We start from the raw sequence: 22,524 nt of genomic DNA on the forward strand, positions 1-22,524 counted from the left end.
CCCTGGACAGGGTGCCAGTCCATCGCAGGGCTATATTTATTATTATTATTATTATTATTATTATTATTATTATTATCATTATTATTATTATTATTATTAGTAGTAGTAGTAGTAGTCAGGAACGAGGGTGGGACTTTTATGCAAGTTACTGGCAGAAAGTCACTAAGGAATATGTGGACAGACGAGATAGTATAAATATATACTGAACGTTTTCTCACCACAGTTGTAAAATTTCTTCATCTAAACTATGATGGATTTCGTTTGTAATTGATGGATTTTACTAATGTTACGTATTTAACACTTAATGGACATGTGGATTTACAGACTTACAGATATGTTTATTTCTTAATTACTCTCACAGTGTACATATTAATCATTGTATTTAATACTGTTGTAATTTTTGTCATAGTCATGAACAAATGTCTCCATGAGCCCATGTACATTTTCATTGCTGCTCTGCTTTGCAATGCTCTCTTTGGAGCAACTGCTCTTTATCCTAAACTGCTCACTGATTTACTTTCTGAAAAACAAGTCAGTTTTTACCATGGCTGTTTATTTCAGGCTTTTTGTGTTTATACATATGCTGCATCAGAATTCATGCTGCTATCAGCTATGGCCTATGACCGATATGTGTCTATCTGTAAACCTTTACATTATTCAAATATTGTAAAAATGCCCACTGTCAGAAAGCTCATATGTTTTTCATGGTTTTTACCTTGTTGTGCAATGAGTATAGGATACATACTACTATCCCTGCTTCCATTGTGTAATTTTAAAATGAATAGAATATACTGTGATAGTTACTCGATTATCAAATTAAGTTGTACAGGAACATCTGTTATTAACCTTTTTGGACTTGCTATTTTCAGCGTTGCTGTATTTCCTCCAGTGATCTTCATAATCTACTCGTACATGAGGATACTCGCTGTGTGTTTAAAGAATTCTAAAGATTTCAGAAGAAAAGCTCTACAGACCTGTTTACCACATCTGCTCATTTTTATCAATTTTTCTGTCAACATTTGTTTTGAAATTATAAATAACAGACTAGAATCAAATCAAATTCCCCACATTATTACCATAATCCTGTCAGTTGAATATTTACTCATTCCTCCTTTATTCAATCCCATAATATATGGATTAAAACTGCAGGAGATTTTGAAAAGCATCAAGAGGTTGATTTCATGGAAGAGGGCTGAGGTTTATTTTTAGGTGTAGATTGTTTTGCTTTGAAATACTATATAATTAATATTATTATTATTATTATTATTATTATTATTAGTGGCAGTTTTCAGAATTTAATGAAGCAAAATTTCTGTATTACGTGTTTGCAATAATATTACATTTATTACCAATAAGGCTTAACAAACATAAAGGCCAGAAAAAGTGAAATCGTCCTTATTTGGACTGTAATGCTGAAATTAAAAATAAATAAATATAAAAAGACCAGAATGTTATTTTGTATGCAAAATTCTATTCTTAATGTGAACCTCATCAGGACTGCATATCACAAAGTCAGATGTTATAAAATACATGGTGATTTTAAGTGACTGAAATAGCAGAGATTTTGTAATAATAAAGTTTTGTGAAATAATGTTGTATATAAAATATACATGAAATAAACACGAGGGAGACCTAGTATGAGTAATATGTAATTTTATTCAGAATTCACTGGGCTGGTGGACTGTAAGAACGGGTGTTCACCTAAGACACAACACACAGATAAGCAAGGCGCAGGGGGATAACAATACATGTATTTGATTAGTGTGGCAGGCCTCAGAGCGTAGGTGGGGTACGTCTGCACGCAGGCAGAAGGTCAACTAAGAGACACACACACACAGAGGCCTGGTGTGTATGCAGAAAACAGAAATTATTCTGTTTCATACTCTGTTTCATGGAAAAAAAACTATTATAGGGTAATGTACATGCAAGCACTATAAAACAGAAATGTAGAAAAAACATAAAATTTACTCATAATGTAGAGATGGCGTGTTTGAAAGTGTCCTTTCTCGATGGAAATCCAGTCAGGAGTGACACAGACAAGGTCAGGTTATTTTTAAAGAGTGAACCAAGACAAAATATATTTTGGAGCCAAGCTGCACCTGCGAGATAAGGGTTAACGTACATAATGGTGTTTTGGGGACAGCTAACTCTAAACATATTGGTGTCTGGGTCATCCTGACCCTAAGAAAACCATATAAATAGAAGAGCTTCAGCTCTGGTTTTTTTTTAGATCACCCTTGGGACGTCTCAACTGTGTGGATCTCATGCAACAATAAATTTGGACCCTTGCCTCTCCTCACTCACGGGCCCGGTGTCTTCTTTGTCCTTCAAACTGGTTAATATATGTGAGTATCTGTTTCTATGTTAAATATTAATTGTCTTTGGGTAATAGGCAAAATTTGATGCAACATTTTGTGAAGTTTCTTTAATGAGAACAGATTTCTCATTTGCCATTTTAGTTCATGGACAGATTATGTGTTGACATTGCTAGTACAATTAAAAGCTATTTTTATGTCACACTAAGGAAATTACATAGAATCTGACAACAGCATTTTAATAAAAAATGACATTAGTTAGTAAGTATTAAATGTTAAAACTGAAGACTCATCAAAATACATTTTATTTGTTATTGTTGTAAAATATTTTCTATTATAGGGAGAAATAAAACTGGTGCATTTTGGTTTTTTAAATGTATTTTATTTTATTTAAATATCATTGTGGATTCCATTGTTCAGTTTACATTCATAAAGTTTTCCCACACATGTACTTTGCAAAAAAAACTTAGGAGTATGTAAAAAATTGTTGTAAAGCAAAGATGTGTTTATACACACAAAAAAAACTACTATAGGGTGCAGTAAACACTAATAAACTATACAAATTCGGTATTTGATGTAACAACCCTTGCTTTAAAAATGGATCAGTAGTCTCACATACACTGTTTGTGCAGTTTTATAAGGAAACTGTCTGGTAAGTTTTTCTAAGTGTCGAGCACTTGCTTTTGTTCCCTTTCAAAGGGAACTCAACGTTGCGTGAACTCCTTGCTGTTTGGAAGCACCCTCGTATGTGACCAGCATCTGACGCTTGTGTAACATCGTGCCTATTTATAGGCCTTCCCTGATCAGGTGATGAGGCAATTAAGCGCATTGTGTGACATAAAAACGGCATGTCAGTCGTTTGTGTAATGCTCGCAAAAAAGACTCATTTTCTCTCTATATTTTCAAAACAAAAAAAATCTCTTTACTTTTCTGTCCCTTAAAAAAAGAGAGAGAGAGAAAAGTATGAGTGAGAGAGAATTCAGGAAGTGTGTTACACCTTGCTCATGTTTCATCACAGGGGAGGATGGACACATTTTCTGTGTGAAGTGTCTAGGGATGGAGCACGCCAGGGCAGCCCTCGAGAGTTCTGACTGTGCGCATTGTGAACGCCTTACAAATCATTTAGGTAGCTCCACTAGCGATGCGCTCTCTTCTCAGCTGAAGGGAAATGGGTTTCAGAGCCTCGCAGATGGCTGCCAAGGACTACAACACCCCAGACTCTCATTCACCTTCACTTGATTGCTGACCAAACACACCTGGACTCAATAACACTCACAGTATTTAAGGAAATGAGCCAAAAATAAAAATAATCACTGCATCCCAGTGAGTCCAGTCAGTCAATTTCTTTTCTCACCAAAATTTTATTCTACCAGTTCAGATTGCAAACTCAGGAAACATGTCTTCAGTTTCAGAGCTGGTAGATTCTAGCATGCCTACCTATCTAGACTCTAACATTCCTACCACCCAAGGTCCAAGAACACCAAAGTAGACTCCCTCTCCCGCGTGTATCCAGCGCCCGCTCAGGAACATTCAGAATGGTGCATATTACCTGAATCATGCTTTGTAGGAACACTCACCTGGGACATTGACAGTGAAATCAATGGGGTTCATAAAGTGAGGATCCCCACTCAGTGCCCAGTGAGGAAAAGAATTTGTGTCCTCTCTCATACAAATTAAAAATGTGGGCTCACACTTTCCCAGCCATGGGAAAAAGTCTGTAGCTGGAAAGTTGAGAGCGGACAAGGTCAGGGTGTTTAATCAGATTTTTAATAACCGCTAGTTTAAATGATTTAGATACATAGCCAGTGCTAAGGGAAGAATTGATTATATTTACAATAGGCAAATAAATCCAAAAAACCCATCAAACCAATCTGGGAGAGCCACGAAAGTCTCTTGTGGAAACTGGATCGAATCCAAGGCGGGGATGGTTTGCGTAACGTGACGCCATCCCCCCCTTCCTGCTGCATCCATGTTTGGGCGGAGTATTCTGTCACATCTTGAGACGTAAGGGAGGTGAATACGGAAGCAGGTGCAGGTAAAGACGTTTTATTAAGGAGGCAGGCAGATAAATCCAAACTGTGAAACGGAGGCGTAGTCAAAAACAGGCAATGGGTCGGGCGTTCGGCAAACAGGCATATACTTGGCTAAATAAATGAGGTCAAAACACAATTCAAGAAATATGAAGCTATGACTGGGAACTAGGAGCGGAAAAACCAGCGTGGTCTAAGCGAACTAATCTAACTTTAAACTAACTAAATCTATCGAGGTACGTAACATAAACTATCTACTATTATCACTATCATACTCCGCGAGGTGTACAGGGAAGCGAGAGGTATTTATCACGAACATAATCAGCGTTACGTGCTGACAGCTGGAAACAATGAAGACACAACTCGAACAACCAATGACAAAACAGGGAGGAGACAGGACAGAAACAAAACAAACGCATGTGTACACAGTAAACACAGTCACAGTTGTCAACATTCGAAGAGCGTGCGCTCACTGAGCACTCGCGCACCTGGCTCGTGCATGCCCTCAGGCACTCCAAGCACGCTGCAGGCTGCTGCTCTGACTAAAGGGGAGATCGTGACACTCCTCAACCAAAGGTTTCCTCCTTTTCTTTTCCAGACTTTTAAGGGTGTCCAGCTTTCATTCCCTGTTCTTTGGGATAGGTCTGTTAACCCTAATTCCTCAGTTTCTTGCTCAATGATGCAAAATATGCCTCATCTTTCAAATATGCCTCATTTATACTTTCTTCCCATTTTATTTTTTGATTTTGAGTTATTTTGTTTTGTGGCATGCTCGCATAATCCGAGTGTGATGTATAAAAAAATGTATGAAGGCGTGGATGTGAACGGCAGCCAGTCACAGCAGCTCCTGCAGGATTTAACTCTCCTTAACTTTTTATCACCTTCTATCATTCTGGTTTTATGCTACACTTTTATTGTTTATATGTGTACCAGGAGACTCAAACCTTGTCTTCCATTATTTGTTATGAGGAATGTAAGATCGCTGGCCAACAAATCAGATGAGAATGCAGCACTCATGAGTTTGTTGCCAGTTTGTTGTGTTTCATGGAGACATAACAGGGAACATTACTGACTCTTCGGCTGAGCTAGCTGCCTTCACACTAGTGCAAGCAGACAGAGGAAAACAGACAATAAGAAGAAGGGAGGAGATATAGCCATCTTTGTTAGCTCAAAATGGTGTAACGCTGGACACATAAAAGTGAAAGAGAGCATCTGTACTCCAGATCTCGAGCTATAGGTTGTGGGGCTGAGACCATACTACTTGCCCAGGGAGTTCTCTCACGCCACTGTTGTGACTGTGTACATTCCACCATCAGCAGTGGCGGCACATGCTTGTGTCATTAACTCCTCAACAATGATCTACCTTGTACCAGTGTATAAGCCTATAGTCAGACAGCAGCCGGTCACCACCAAGTCTGTTTCCAAACCACAGACTGAAACCTGTTGCCAGATGACCACGCGGAGGACACTGAGGGCCTCTCCCATTTTATTACGGATTACATACGTTTCTGTGAGGACGGCATTGTACCCACACAGAAGGTCCGCTATATTTCAAATAAGCCATGGATCAGCAAAAACATTAAAGTGCTCCCAAACAGAAAAAAGAGAGCATTCGTGGCAGGAGACAATGAGGAGGACAGGTCGGTCCAAATGGAGCTGAGGAAAGCCAAAAACAGCTTCTGGGAGAGGCTAGAGGGCAAGCTAAAAAGAAATAGTGCTAAAGAGGTATGGGAGGGGATGAACAGGATTACTTGGCTTTAAAAACCTAGGAGGGGAACCTGGAACATACAAATGAGCTGAACCAGTTTTTCAACAGATTTGACGTGGCCCCCACCCCTGAGAGCTCAAAAGAACAGTCTTGCACTCCTGATACTGAGGACAATAAAGGAAACATCACAGCCACAGGCACCTCAACTACCCCTCCCCCTCCCCCTCCACCAGCCCATTCATAACATCCAGCCAAGTGAGATGGGAGCTATCCAAAGCTCCGAATCAACATATCTATGGGCCCAGACAACATTATCCCCAGACTGCTCAAGGTTGCTCCACACAGCTTGCAGGTGTGTTTCAACACCTTTTAAATCTTTCCCTAAGGCTGAAAAAAGTTGCCACAACTCTGGAAGACCTCCAGTGCATTTAACACCATCTGCGTAACTGGACATGGTCAAGTAGACCTTGACATGGCCTGGATCACTGACTATCTCACCAGCAGACCACAGTACATCCAACTGCAGGGCAGTCTGTCAGATGTGGTGATGTGCAACACTGGTGCACCTGAAAGAACTGTACTTTTACCTTTTCTATTCACCATACACACATCTGACTTTAGCTTCAACTCTGGAACTTGCCACCTACAGAAATTCTCTGATGACTCCTCTATCATGGGCTGCATCAGTGAGGATAACGAGGAGGGGTACGTAGGTGTGGTGGAGAGCTTCATCAGATGGTCTGAGGATAACCACCTTCAGCTCAATATCGGCAAGACCAAAGAGCCAATAGTGGACTTCCGCTGGAACAGAAATTCCCCGGCACCGATTACCATCCAGGGGGAGAAAATAGAGATGGTGGATTCGTACAAGTTCCTGGGTGTGCACATTAACAGCAAGCTGGACTGGTCGGAAAACACTGAAGCTCTCTACTGGAAGGGACAAAGCAGACTGTTTTTTCTAAAGAGCCTCAGGTCCTTTGATGTGAGCAGCAAGCTACTGTAGATGTTCTATCAGTCTGTGGTGCCCTGTTCTTTGCTGTGATGTGCTGGGGAGGTGGAATTAAGGCTGCGGGGGCTGACAGACTCAACAAGATGGTGAAGAAGGCCACTTCTGTTGTTGGTCAAAAACTGGACAATCTGGAGACACTTGTGGAGAAGAGAATGAGAGACAAACTCAGATCCACTCTGGGAAGCCCCTCTTATACACTGCAGCAGATGGAGAGCACCTTCAGCCACAGGCTCACCCCCCCCAGGTGCAAGATGGAATGCTTCAGGTGTTCCTTTGTGCTGACAGCCATCAGACTGTACAACACCTATCCACCCTCTCCCTTGACTTTACTTTACTTTACCACACTACATATATGTTGCAATATACTGTTGTAATATGGGTACCATATTATATTTTTATAATATTTTATAATATAATTTTCATAATATTTTTATTGTTTACATTTGATTATTTCATAGTTATTGTTATATGTTTATACTGGGTATACTGTACAGCTACTATATGTACATAGTATTGTGTATACTGTATGTATGCGATATGTATATGGGCTATATTCATAGTATGACTGTACATTTGTTTGTTGTTTATATTGTTCATATGTACATTAGATAGTTTGCTCTTATGTTTTATATATATATATATATATATATATATATATATATATATATATATATATGCCACCACTGTATACTTTATATATCCCTTTTTCTCCTTGCTATCTCTATTTTCTTCACCTGTCTTGCTGCTACTGTGACACCCAAATTTCTCTGTCTGGGATTAATAAAGTATTGTCTCATCTTATCTTATCTTATCTTAATTTAACTAACTGAAAAACGTCCAGAATCCATCAGTGGCTTCATCAAACATGTTGCTTTGCTCCAAGAAGTTCATTTTGTGCTTTTCAAAGGCAGTAAGAAGGTTACAGTAAGGGAGGATGACGTGTCCACGAAAATTAGTTTTAGGTTCACAAATTCGCTGGATATTCACTTTCCCCTGCTCTTGTTCTATAATCTTACACAGATATCAATACCACCATTCGTTTTAATAAAATTCATTTATTATATATGGACATAAAACTTTTACTCAAAAATCCCATGCGTATTAAAGCTGCATATTTACACCTGAGAATGTTCTGACGCAGTATCACAGCACGAGTTGCCTTGTTCCAACTACTGTTAAAACGTCGACAGACCCAGTTCTTACCAGCTAAAGAAGGTGGGCAGACTGAAGCCACCTCGTGAGTGTACAATGCACCATTGCTTTCAGCCAATAAAAACATAGACAAATATTGCAGTTTTCTGGTGTTATTTTGTGATTGGTTGGGGCAGTCTACAGCCTTTCCTAAAACTTCTCAACAAACAGCACACCTTTGATTGCTTTCAACCAATACACAAATTATTAAAGAAATGTTGTCTTTGCCTAAGTTCTGATTGAGTGGGAGAGGCAGACGTTTTGGTGGGCTCAGACCACCCCTGCCCATGACCATGCCTAGAGCCGGCCCGATGACGTCGACATTGTCCACACCTTAAGTAAAATGACATAACTATTAACATACAGAAGTAATTTAAAAACACAAATTTTACATTCTAAAGGCTGTAGCAGGCTAACAATGAGATATTATTATTATTATTATTATTATTATTATTATGTTCAATTTGTATAGTGCCTTTCCAGAGCTCAAGAACACTTCACAATAAAAGATAATAACAATACAGTAAAACAGTCTAATATATGGGTCATATATTAGCACAGAAAGGGTAAGCAGTATAAACAGACAAACACAATGAGTAGTACATGAAGCAGATACACAATATGACTGGTAATATTGGGTGAACAAATGGGTTTTGAGCTGAGTTTGAATTCAAAGATAGAGGTGGTTGTCTGAATTGCCAGGGGTTGTGAGTTCCATAGTTTAGGTGCCACAACAGAAAAAGATCTGCCACCCATTGACAAAGGTGAAATCTGGGAACAAGAAGAAATTCACAACCAGAAGATCTGAGTGAGCGAGTGGGAATATAGGGAGAGAGTAACTCAAATGTAGGAAGGAGCAATCTACCATCTACCTGATGCATGTAACTACTCATAACTGTGAAGTACCACATTTCTGAATAATCCGTGAATGTCTTAAGGGGACATACACATGCACTTGGCACAGTCTGAGGGCATTCATTATAACCTGCTTCTTAATAGATTGTTGTGGCCATTTAAATACCAAAATTCTGCTGAGCCCCCTGGTCAGCCCTTAGAATCATCAAAGTTTTTGATTGTGGCAGATGGAAAAATTGTAGTATCATCAATGTAAAAACTGGGGACAATTAAATTTCTTGTTAGAGTTGAGAGGCCAGTAATAATTATCTCAGTTTTACTCAACCTGGGAAAGTTGGAATTTAACCAGCCCTTCAATTCATTAACACCTAAGGATAATGAGGCAGTCTGGTGAAAAGAGTCTGGCCGGCAAGATGTATATATTTGAATATCATCAGCATAGTGATGATAGTTAAAGCCGTGTCAACGGATAATTTGTCCAAGAGGCATAATGTAAATAATAAATAAAAATGGACCAAGAACTGAACCCTGAGGAAAACCCTGTCTGAGTGGGACAGTGGGGGATTTATGATTGTGCATTGAGATGTTGTACTGCCTATCCTTGCCATAGGATGAGAACCAGGATAATGCAGCTAATGCAGAGATACCGATCTCAGAAGGCAAGAGAGTAATAGTTTGTGGCAGACTGTGTCAAAATCTGAGCTGAGGTCAAGTAATAAGAGAATGGAAAAATTGCCCGAGTCACCAGAGGGTAAAAGATCATTAACTACTTTTACTAGGGCAGTTTCACTGCTGTGATCTAGGCGGAAACCAGACTGAAATATGTCAAACTGATTATTGTGAGCTAGAAATGCTTGCAGCTGAGTGGCAACAACCTTTTCCATGAATTTAGAGATGAATGGTCAATTTGAAATTGGCAGATAATTAGAAAAATCTGCTGGATCCAGATTTGTTTTTTTTTTAAAAGTAGGAGTAACAGGAGCAGTATTGAGTGATACTGGAACAGTAGCAGAAATGAGCGACATGCTTACAAGGTGTGAGATAGGAGCAGAAATAACAGAGGTAGTGTTTTAGAAGAAATGTGGGAGCAGGATCTAGCCAGCATGAAGAGGAATTGGATTTCTGTATTATGTCACTAATGAGGGAAGGGTTCATCAGGGTAAAGTTAGTCAAAGTTTGCATAGACTGAACTCGCTCACAAGTAGAAATGGCCGGTTCAACACAAAAAGTCATAGTGGTGCAAAAGGGAGCAGCAGATGCCATCAGATTGGCCAGTACTGTGGTTGGGTACTTGCACTAGTTTGTTAACCATGCTAAACAATGTTTTAGGCCTATTCTTAGCTTTGTTGATGATGCAGGAGATGTAAGTAGAGCAAGCTGCATTCAAGGCAGTTTTATAATGCTTAACATGTTACGAAAATAATAGGTAATGGACAGTTAGACCCGACTTCCTAAAAAAACGTTCAAGTTGTCTGCCTTTTGCTTTCATAGCACAAAGCTCAGCATTAAACCATGGAGAGGAATGGGAAGAGGGAACAGACCTAGTCTTAATAGGAGCATGCTCGTCTAAGGCATCCACAATAAGAGAATGGCACACATCAAATATCATAGATGAACAGGTGAAATAGAAAACATCAGAAATAGCAGAGTAAGCAATCAAAGCAAAAACAAATTGTGATCAACAGCATTAATGTTACAATATGATATGGTTGTGCTGTCGGTACATTTTGTTGGACAGATTAATGAAAAATTAAAAGTATTAAGCTTGTGGTCAGAGATAGTAATAGCCATACCACAGGTGGAAATATTATTCAAACCAAATGTACAGACCAGATCAAGTGTATGACCGTGAGTGTGAGTTGGGAAATTAACATTCTGAAGGAGACCAAAACAGCCCAAGACAGACTTTGAGTGAGTACTGTTAGAGCAGGCAGTATCAGCATGGATGTTATAGTCTCCAAGCAGAAGGACATGACATGACACAGCACAAGTTAAAGTTAATAGTTAACTGAGTTCTGAGAAAAATAAAATTTGCTGCTTAGGTGACCTATAAATTACAATAATTATAAAGGGTCAGTGAAAGCCAACCTACAAAACCAGGTTCTCAAATGTCTTAGTGTTGGAAGTGGTATTGAGTTACGATAGACAACCGCAAGACCCTTTTCCCGATGAATGTGGTTTAGACAGGTGTTGAGCCATTAAGTGTAAGCAGGTTACGATGCATGTAATCATGAGCTGTCTACCAAGTCTCAGTGAGAAATAGCATGTCCAGGTTAGAGTCAGTAGTTACTTCATTAAGAAAGGGGCCCTTATTCAAGTTGGAGTGACAGATCAAGCGAGCAAAGTGATTTTGAGATACATCAAGGTTGCCTGTCGAGGTATAATTTGAATCTGTCTTATTTATGTTCACAAGTGATCACAGGGTCCAGCAATTTCTTTGCAGAAGCAATGGTTTACTCAATGTTCTATTACTTGACCAGATGCATGGCATCACATTAGGTGCTGACTGTTGGACGTTGAAAACTCTTCAAGGTGAGCGATGTACATAGCGTGGGTGTCGAATGATACCAAGCAACCAGCAGTGCTGGCATGTCGCAGTGTCGAGGCACGGATGTCCGTCTAATGCCTTTAGTTCACATGGCAAATATGAGATGCCTGACCTTTTAAAATAATTGAGTACTGTATTTGTATAAATGGAGGTATTGGCAAAATATCACCTGTAGTACATCACTCTGGCCACTAGGAACCTACTACAACTTTTGGAATGTGAAAAAAAAACCTTTAGGTGAATTATATTATAACATTTAGGTGAGGTGCATCTCATTGTGAGCCTGCTACAGCCTTTAGAATGTAAAAATGTGTGTTTTAAATGACTTTTGTATCTTAAAACTTATGTCAGTTTTAATTCATACGTGGACACTGTCGACATTTTAACTCAGTGGGTGGAATTGGTAGATGGTGCCTTAGGCAACTTGTGCTGTGATACCGGGTCAGAACATTCTCAGGTGTGAATATGCAGCTCTAATATGTGTTGGCATTTTTGAGTAAATGTTTTGTGTCCATATATAATAATTGAATTTTATTAAAACTAATAAGACTCTAAGACTGTCGCCTCTATAGAACAAGGGCAGGAGAAAGTGAATATCCAGAGAATATCAAACCTAAAACTAACTCCATGATGAAAAACCCAGCTAATTTTCCCAGTGCACATGTCATCCTCCTTTATTGTAACCCTCTTACTACCTTTGAAAAGCACATCATGAACTTCTCAGAGAAACATGAAAAAAAGTCCCTGGAAAAGTCCTCGTGACTGAATACCACATCACTCTGTAGAAGCAAACTGCTTTCATGAGCAAGTCCGAAGTCCACCTTTCTCCAATTCTCATAGCTCTCCCGAATAAACACACTCAAACTCTTCCACCATTGAAACAAACACCTGCAACCCATCAGAACCTCTCTCATCTACTACACCTGTAGGAAATCACCACGTGCTGTCATGAATAATTAAGAGACCGCATCTTCTCATAGGATAAGAACATGCAGGATCATGAATAATTATGAGACACAGACGCATCATCGGAGTACTATAGTACATTGCCACGTCACTGCCTGTGACTGAGATTTTAAACCAGGAAGACGAAAATAACGGAAAAAAGCTAAAAAATTAACCAGCTTTCTCCTACAGTTAAATTTAACAGATGCTACGATTGTCTTTTATTCAATTCAATTCAATTTTATTTGTATAGCACTTTTTACAATAGACATTGTCTCAAAGCAGCTTTACAAAAATATCAACATGGTATACAGATATTAAAAGTGCAAATTTATCCCAACTGAGCAAGCCGGTGGTGACGGTGGCAAGGAAAAACTCCCTAAGATGTTTTAAGAGGAAGAAACCTTAAGAGGAACCAGACTCAGAAGGGAACCCATCTTCATCTGGGTAACAACAGATATTGTGAAAAAGTTCATTATGGATTTATATGGAGTCTCTTTGGCCTTAGAAGCAGCTGTAGTCCCAGAAATCTGGAATTGGAAAAGATGAGAGCTCCATCCAGAGGTAGGACATCCGAAACAGATCAGGCAGGTCCGGAGAGCAGAAAGAATCAGGATCTCTAGTATCTCCATAAAATCGTGTGTGGCTCGACAGAGGAAAGAGAGGGAGAGAAAAGATTATTAGGACTGTGCTTAGCATAACAGAAAGTCTAGTCAGGGTAGGCTTGAGTAAACAAATACGTTTTAAACCTAGACTTAAACACTGAGACTGTGTCTGAGCCCCGAACACTAATTGGAAGACTGTTCCATAACTGTGGAGCTCTATAAGAGAAAGCTCTTCCCCCTGCTGTAGCCTTAGCTATTCGAGGTACCATCAAATAGCCTGCATCTTTTGATCCAAGTAGGCGTAGTGGATCATAGAAAACCAAAAAGTCGCTTAGATACTGTGGCGTGAGATCATTTAGTGCTTTATAGGTTAGTAATAGTATTTTATAATCAATGCAAGATTTCACTGGGAGCCAATGCAGTGTGGATAAGATCGGGGTGATATGGTAGTATCTTATGGTTCTAGTGAGGATTCTAGCAACTGCATTCTGGACTAACTGGAGTTTGTTTATGCTCCTACTGGAACATCCAGACAGTAAGACATTACAGTAATCTAGTCTAGAGGTGACGAATGCATGAACTAATATTTCTGCATCATGTAGTGACAATATATTTCTTATCATAGAAATATTTCTGAGATGAAAGAAGGCTATCCTAGTAATATTATCTACATGAGCATCAAATGATAGACTGGAGTCAATAATCACTCCAAGGTCTTTTACTGCTGCACATGATGAAACAAAGTCCATCCAGAGTTACTGTGAGATCAGAAAGATTACTTCTAGCTACACGTGGTCCTAATACAAGTACTTCTGTCTTATCAGAATTAAGTAAAAGGAAGTTAGTTAGCATCCAACGTCTAATGTCCTTTACACATTCCTCAACTTTACTAAGCTGCTGCCTGTCCTCTGGCTTCGCTGAAACATACAGCTGTGTATCATCAGCATAACAGTGGAAGCTAATTCCATGTTTATGAATAATTTGACCTAGAGGTAGCGTATATAAAGTAAAAAGCAGTTGGCCTAAAACAGAACCTTGTGGAACACCAAATTTAACCTCGGTATGCGTGGAGAAGTCTCCATTTACATCTACGAACTGATAATGATCGGTTAAATAGGACCTGAGCCAGGAGAGGACTGTTCCTTTAATGCCAACAACATTTTCTAATCTATCAAGGAGAATAGTATGATCTATAGTATCAAAAGCTGCACTAAGGTCAAGTAACACAAGCAGCGAGACACAATCCTGATCAGAGGCCAGTAGAAGGTCATTTACTACTTTAACTATTGCTGTCTCTGTGCTATGATGAAGTCTAAATCCTGACTGATACATTTCATGAATGTTGTTCCTATGTAAGTATGAGCATAACTGCTTTGCTACAACCTTTTCTAAGATCTTGGAGGTGAAGGGGAGATTTGATATAGGTCTATAGCTGGACAGTTGAGAGGGTCAAGGTCAGGTTTTTTAATCAAGGGTTTAATAACTGCCAATTTAAGTGATTTAGGTACAGCTTCTTGTGAATTCAGACAGCTTTCTTGACAGAGAGCTGCAAGTAGGACCAAATATCTGGAACAAAAAAACACAGAAAATATTTCACAGTGGGGAAAAAGGAAGTATACTATCATTTCTTACTTTCACTGGTAATCATCAAACGTTTCACGAGTGCTTTGCCAGAAATCACAAAATCTTACTTAAACAAAGACACACAAATGAATCTTTTGATAAACTGTGTTGTGTGTGTGTATATATATACACACACAGTATTAATATATACAGTAGATTTCCCCACGCACTGAGCACTGGAGTGAGCAGCACGCTCAACAGCCCATAGCGCAACAGCGCACGCTTCCAGGTTGTCAGGGAGTTTGTTTATTTTAGAGATGTGTGCTTTGTACGGTTTATGTCTTGTCTCTGCCCCTGTCTTGTTATTAGTTGTCTCCGTCACATGTCATTATTATTCATAGTTGTTTTTGTTTTACCATTGATTACATTAATTATTTAAACCCCTCATGTGTCATTGGTAAATGCAAAGTATTGCATGTCTGTACAATACCAAACCATTTATCCTTGCTCACTGATTTATGGTTTATTGGGTCTTGTTTCACCTAGTTCATTCTGTTTGCTGTTCGCCTGACCTTTTGCTTGTTTTTGACTACGGTTGTGCTACACATTTTGGATTTGTCTGCCTGCCTCTTTATAAAGCTCTTAACTACAATTGCATCCATCTCAAACCCATTACATGACAATACTTTATTTGTATTAGTTTGGGCTTTCAAATGGGTGTTTTGCAAAGGAAGTAACAATCGTCCATAATGTTACATATTAAATGGTTAAATCTAGCAGCAAAATGCAGGCATTTGTCATTGATCACACTTACTTTTCATGTTGTACAGACAGAAGAATCCAGGACACATTTAAACTCAGGCATAACATTAACTACAGAAAACAAATAGGTTATATAGGGGAATTACAGTGAAGACAATTTCTTAGTTACCAGTTCCCTCACTTTCCTAGAAAGTGAGCAATGTAAACAAATAATTTAATTGCTAATAATTATGAATACCCATAATATAAGTCAAAACATTTTTACCTTTGTTATCCAAATTATCAAACAGATCTTCCACAGATAGAAATTCTAATGATTTCTTCTTGATAAGGATATAATAAAAAATTATTTTCAGTTTATAATTCTTCACTTCAGTGAACATTAGGAACTTAACATGCATTACAACACACTTCACTAATTTTGTATAAACTGTAGTTTACAGAATTTAAACTTATCTTAAACTTTAAAATTGCATTTGTCTCACTTTCCAAATCAGTTTTTTGATACAATTAAAAATCTTCTGCATTTTCAGTCCATATATTATTGGATTGAGTAGAGGAGGAATAACCAGATTTTCCACTGACATGATCATCGTGAAAATGTGAGGAATTTGATTTGATTCTAGTCTGTTATTAATAACTTCAAAGCAGGAGGTAACTGTATAACTGATAAATATAAAAATATGTGGGAAGCAGGTTTGTAGAGCTTTTCTTCTGAAATCATTAGAACTTCTAAGACAGACGTGAAGTATTCTAATATATGAGTAGATCACAAATATCACTGGTGGAAATACAGCAATGACAAAAATGAACAATGCATATGAGTTTCTTACAGATATGTCTCCACAACTTAATTTAACAACTGAAGAATTATTACAGTATATTCTATTTAACTTGAACCTACAAAGCTTAACCTGAAATGTTAATGTCAATGCTATACTATTTTCACAGCAAGGCAAACACCAACAGCAAAATAAGAGCCTTTTCACAGTGGACATTTTTATAATCGTAGCATATTGTAATGGTTTACAGATGGACACATATCTGTCATAGGCCATAGCTGATAACAGTGTGAACTCTGATATGGCATATGTGTAAATAAAAAATGACTGAAATATACATGCTTCATAGGAGACGATCTGAATTTCAGACAAAAAATCAACTAGCAATTTAGGATAAAGAGCAGTTGATCCATAGAGAGCATTACAAAGCAAAGCAGCAATGAAAATGTACATGGGTTCATGGAGACATTTGTTTGTGAATATGACAAAAATGACAAGACCATTACAACTAATGATCAACAGGTAAAGTGTGAGAACCATTACAAAATAAACATATCTGTATTTGTCCAACTCCACATGGCCCTCCAGAGTTAAATACGTCACATTATAATAATCCATGAAACAATCTGTGTTAATGGTCACAATAACACAATAACTTCGTTCAGGTAAACATGATTAATAATACACACCAAGTGAAGATGCAGCAGGCTGTACATGCAAGCTGTGGTGAAAAAAAACAGTCTTATGAGTATTTATACATTCTAAACCAAGTCTAACATGAATTGCATCACTCCAGTCCTGGTTCTGTGCAGCACAAATACTTCTCAATACTCCAGTGGCTCAAAAGAGGAAAGCAGCAGTGAGAGTGGGATTCATTTTCCTGTAACTTCAACATCTTTATTAATATTATTTAGATATGTTGAAGAGTCTTGAATATTGTCATGTGTCAAGGACACAAATTTGGAGAGATGCAAGTATGCATATTTATAAACCTGGTCAGTAATGTATGAAAAGTCAGAGGCCATGCTTCTCTTCTGGAAAAGAGTGAGATGCTTTCTTCAGGTGAGGTGAAGCATAGCTGAGTTTGTAAGCCTCTTGAGGGTGGTGTTCCGGTTCACTGAGTTCAACCCAGACCTAGAAAATTTTGGGGGGAGAGCCAGCCTATCGGGTTCGGCCATTCACCAGGTATTATGAGGAGAGGAAGGCTGGAGACAAAGAGGAGGTCTCTCTTGCTGAGCTCCAGCCAGAGGCTGACGGCACAGCCTCCCACATCCTGCTCACACCTGAGCTGATGGTGTGGCCTCCCAGGTCCAGCCTGGCCAGAGCACCACAACTCTGCCACCTGACCCCTAACAAGCCTATCCCAACCCCACCACCTGACCCTGGTCAGTTTGCCCCAGTCCCCCACCTGACTCCAGCAAGGATGTCAACCCACCACCTGCTTCCCACCAGTATGCCCCTTCTCTGCTCCCCAGCTCCTTTGGAAGAAATCAACATGATGTACAGTGCCTGCCTCGGGTCCTTGGGTGTTACCTGGACATTTTAAACAGAGGGACTGAGAAGTGCTTCCCCTCAAACTTGAATATATTGGTGCTTGAAATAATTTTCCATATTTCTCCATAAATATGACATAAAACATCATCAAATTTTCACACAAGTCCTAAAAGTAAATAAAGAGAACCCAAACAAGACAAAAATATGATAATTGTCATTTATTTACTGAGGAAAATGATTCAATGTTACAAATCAGTGAGTGGCAAAACTATGTGAACCTTTGTTTTCAGTATCTGGTGTGACCCCCTTGTGCAGCAATAACTGTGAATAAATGTTTCTGGTAACTGTTGATTAGTCCTGCACATCAGCTTGAAGGAATTTTAGCCCACTCCTCAGTACAGAACAGCTTCAACTCTGGGATGTTGGTGGGTTTCCTGCTTGCTTCAGATCCTTCCACAACATTTCTATTCGGTTAAGATCAGGACTTTGACTTGGCCATTCCAAAACATTAACTTTATTCTTCTTTAAACTTTCTTCGGTAGAACGACTTGTGTGTTTAGGGTCAATATTTTGCTGCATGACCCAGTTTCTCTTCAGCTCATGGACAGACATCCTGACATTTTCCTTTCGGGTTCGCTGGTTAAACTCAGTATTCATTGTTCCATAAGTGATCGCAAGTTGTCCTTGCCCAGATGCAGCAAAACAGGTCCAAACCATGATACTACCACCACCATGTTTCACAGATGAGATAAAGTTCTTATAATGGAATGCTGTGTTTTCCTTTCTCCAAACATAATGCTTCTCATTTAAACCAAAAAGTTCTACTTTGATCTCATCCATCCACAAAACATTTTTCCATTAGCCTTCTGGCTTGTCCATGTGATCTTTAGCAAACTGCAGAAGGGCAGCAATGTTCTTTTTGGAGAGCAGTGACTTTCTCCTTTCAACCCTGCCATGCACACCACAGTGTTCTCCTGATAGTGGACTCATGAACTTTAGCATTAGCCAATGTGGGAGAGGTCTTTAGTTGCTTAGAAGTGGCTTCTCTGAGACCTCAATGACTATTACATATCTTGCTCTTGGATTAATATTTGTTGGTCCCCACTCCTGGTGAAGGTAACAATGGTGTTGAATTTCCTCCATTTGTACACAATTTGTCTGGCTGTGGATTGGTGGAATTCAAACACTTTAGAGATGGTTTTGTAACCTTTTCCAGCCTGATGAGCATCAACTACTCTTTTTCTGAGGTCCTCAGAAATCTCCTTTGTTCATGCCATGATACACTTCCACAAACATGTGTTGGAAGATCAGCCTTTGATGGATCCTGTTCTTTAAATAAAACAGGGTTCTTACTCACACCTGACTGTCATCCCATTTTAAACACCTGACTCTAATTTCACATTCAAATTAACTGCTATTTTACCTACTATTGGGGGAAGCCCAGCTCACCACTCAGCAACTGCTACCATGGACACAGCTGGAGTATTCCCTCAGAGGACAGTTCTGCAGTGCATCAGCTGGACACCTGAGGATCACCACTGATGCTTTTGGTTGCTGCAGTTCCCCAAGATTGGCTGTCTCTTCAGCTACATACAGCATCTGAAGGACTCCTGTTGCTGGTGGTTGATGGCAGAGAAGCAGGATGTGGAATGGATCATCGCTCAGTTCCCAAAAGGAATGGTATTGTGGATCTAGTGCCAATCACTCTTCCTGGTGTCTCTTGTTTGCCTTGCTCTCTCCCTCTCTCTTCTACTCATCCCCCAGACCCAGCTCCTATGAAGGTATAGGGGCCCAAAAACTAGCCCCCTGTACCCAGTTTCCTCCCTGTTGTTCCTTCCCTGCTGCTTCACCTCTCTTTCTAACTCCCTCTCTTCTACACAGGTAAAACCTTCCATACCCACCAGGACCAGGGCAGAGTCCAGGCAGGTATGCAGGTGCAGCAGGAAGCCAGGTATTGTCAGGGTCAGCACTCCTTCATGGAAGCGGGAATACTGATCCCTGATGCTCCACAGGCCTCCACCAATCAAGCAGGAACGTACCGCGCGTCAGTGATTATTCAAGGGGATACACATCAGCCTTGGTGGACTCCGGGTGCAACTGTCCATCAGAGCATGATTCAATTGGGAAATGTATGATTGGTGAAGGTGCGGTGTGTGCACAGGGATGTTCAAGAATATCTTCTGGTGCCAGTAAATATTAAATTCCAGGGACAAAAGCATAAAGTGGAGGTGGTGGTTAGTCCTTGCCTCACCCATCCACTAATTCTTGGGACAAATTGGCCAGGGTTTTAGATATTAGTGCAGAAAATGTTTGTGGATGTGTCCTGCAGTAGCAAGGCATGGTGTGGAATGTGCACAGCACTGGCTGGGGAGGTGGTGCCAGGGCTATTGATGTCAGCTCTGCATCAGGAGAACACAGAGGGCTCCCTTTGGAGCAGTCGCAGGATGAGACCCTGAGGCACATCTTCGACCAAGTGAGAGTAATCCATGATTAGTAAATTCAGCGTTATGTTTTTTCTCAATTATTAAAGATGAGATGTTATATCAAGTGACACAGGACACAAACTAAAGAATAGATGACCCACTTATTGGTTCCAAAGAGCTGTTGGGAAATGTTATCCTAGGCAGCTCACAATAATCTGATGGAGGGGCACTTAGGACTGGATAAGACAATAAATTTCTCATTTTTATTGGCCAGGCATTTTTGGCAATGTTAGCAGGTGGTGTGCAGCAAGTCGCGAATGTCAGCTGGTGAATCTGCCAGCCACCCTAAAAGCTCCATAGTGCCCATTACCCTTAATCAAGGTCCCCTTTGAAAGATTTGTCATGGACCTCGTTGGGCCATTAGAAAGGTGCGCGCGAGGATATCACTTTGTTAGTCTTGGTGTATTACCCAGTGTGATACTATGTTTATGTCAAGGACACTACACTCTACAAATTATTTTGGATTAAATTGATTCACACCAATGTTTATGATCCGTGAATAGATGGCCTGGTGAAGCAGTTTAATCAGACACTGAAAAATATGATTTGTAAATTCATGCACGGAATTGGTATAAGCAGCTCGAGATCCTGTTATTTGCAGTATAATAATAATAATAATAATAATAATAATAATAATAATAATAATAATAAACAACTTTATTTTATAAATCACCTTTGAGGAGCTGCTTTTAAAGCACTGTACACAAAATAAGTAGTACACAGAAAAATAAAACATTTTTAAAATTAATAAGAATAACATTAATAATAATATTATTAATAATAATCATAATAATAATAATTATTATTATTAATAATAATAATAATAAAAGAAAACATCAGCAGTCAAATGCAAGTTTAAAAAAGTGTGTCTTAAGTTGAGCTTAAAAATGCCAAAAGGTCTGAGCTTCCCTGAGTTCAGGAGGAAGAGAGTTCCAAAGTGAAGGAGCAGAGACAGAAAAAGCCCTGTCACCCATAGATTTTAAGCATGTTTGTGGAATAGTTAACAGATTATACGGTGAGGAGAGTAGTCTGCGATTTGGGGTGTAAGGAATTAATAAAGCAGATAAGTAATGAGGAGGCAAGCCATGTAATGCCTTGAATGTCAACATCATGATCTTAAAATGGACACGGAACCCGACCGGAAGCCAGTGCAAGGACTCCAAAACAGGAGTAATATGATTGTATTTTCTGGTTCCAGTCAGGATCCTGGCAGCAGAGTTTTGTACATATTGCAGTTTGTTGATTGTGGATTTAGAAACTCCGGCTAAAATGGCATTACGGTAATCCAACCGAATGACAACAAATGAGTTTATCAGCTTTTCTGCCACAGAGAAGTTCAGCATAGGGTGCAGTCTTGCTATATTTCTGAGGTGAAAGAAGTATGTTTTAAAAGTGCTCTGAACACAAGAATCAAATATAAGGCTGGTATCGAAAACTACTCCAAAGTTCCTCATCTTACTTTGAGTCTCTAAAAGAGAGCCATCAACAAACAGACAGTGGACCAGTATTAGAGGTTCTTGATGCCACCATGGGGTTTTCCACATTTAAATTATTGTATGAGTGCAAGCCTTGTGGCATCTTAGATGTCATTAGGGAAAATTTGGAGGCGGAACCTCCTAACAGCAAAATTTTAATTTAGTACGTTCTTGACCCAAGACCAAAACTCCACACATTAGTGCAATTAACACAGTAGAATTTGCTACAGGTGCAAGAACGTCAATCCCAGCTATATAACCGAGGTACTCGGCTATGGAAAGATTAAAGGCTTGATTTGCTACACACTTCAAGCTCTGAATTACTTGCAAAGTGTCAAGGACTCTTTGAGGTCACACAGAGAGTTGGAGAAGTTGGCTATGAGGTCAGGCTCATGTGGGTGTGATGGTCAGGTCTCCACACTTTTGGCAATATAGTGTATGTTAAGTTTGATAATATTAAAAAAAAAAAAATAAATAAAAACATAAAACAAAGATAACAGTGGCAATAATATAATAACATCTATAATATTAGTTTAAAATTAATACTGCAATACATAATATGATTGAAAATGTTTTGAATTTTTTTTGTTTAAAATTTGAAGGCCTCAATTTTTTTTTTTTTTCACAGTTACACCAACTCAGTCATATTAAAAACATTTCCAAAGTATTAACCCTAAAGAGGTTTAATTATGAGTGTTGTGTTAATGTGCTGTAATTAGAGCTCAGGGGAAACTGGCCCAAGCTCCCAGAGAGATTAAT

At 39.1% G+C, this 22,524-nt stretch overlaps 2 protein-coding genes across 2 annotated transcripts; one reads left to right on the forward strand and one right to left on the reverse strand.

Annotated features, from left to right (window-relative positions):
- Positions 1-204: 204 nt before the first annotated feature.
- LOC128600773 (olfactory receptor 6N2-like) lies at positions 205-1,209 on the forward strand. Its single transcript, XM_053613473.1, has one exon. It carries the CDS (start codon positions 271-273, stop codon positions 1,207-1,209), a length of 939 nt encoding a protein of 312 aa, XP_053469448.1. The 5' UTR covers positions 205-270.
- A 13,519-nt stretch (positions 1,210-14,728) lies between these two features.
- Positions 14,729-17,160, reverse strand: LOC128600775 (olfactory receptor 10J4-like). Its single transcript, XM_053613475.1, has 2 exons — positions 16,040-17,160; positions 14,729-14,772 (listed from the first exon to the last, which is right to left on the reverse strand). The coding sequence occupies exons 1-2, from the start codon at positions 16,929-16,931 to the stop codon at positions 14,729-14,731; spliced, it is 936 nt and encodes a 311-aa protein (XP_053469450.1). The 5' UTR covers positions 16,932-17,160.
- Positions 17,161-22,524: the final 5,364 nt, after the last annotated feature.

Source organism: Ictalurus furcatus, chromosome 24 (assembly GCF_023375685.1).
Source record: "Ictalurus furcatus strain D&B chromosome 24, Billie_1.0, whole genome shotgun sequence".
NCBI lineage: Eukaryota > Metazoa > Chordata > Actinopteri > Siluriformes > Ictaluridae > Ictalurus > Ictalurus furcatus.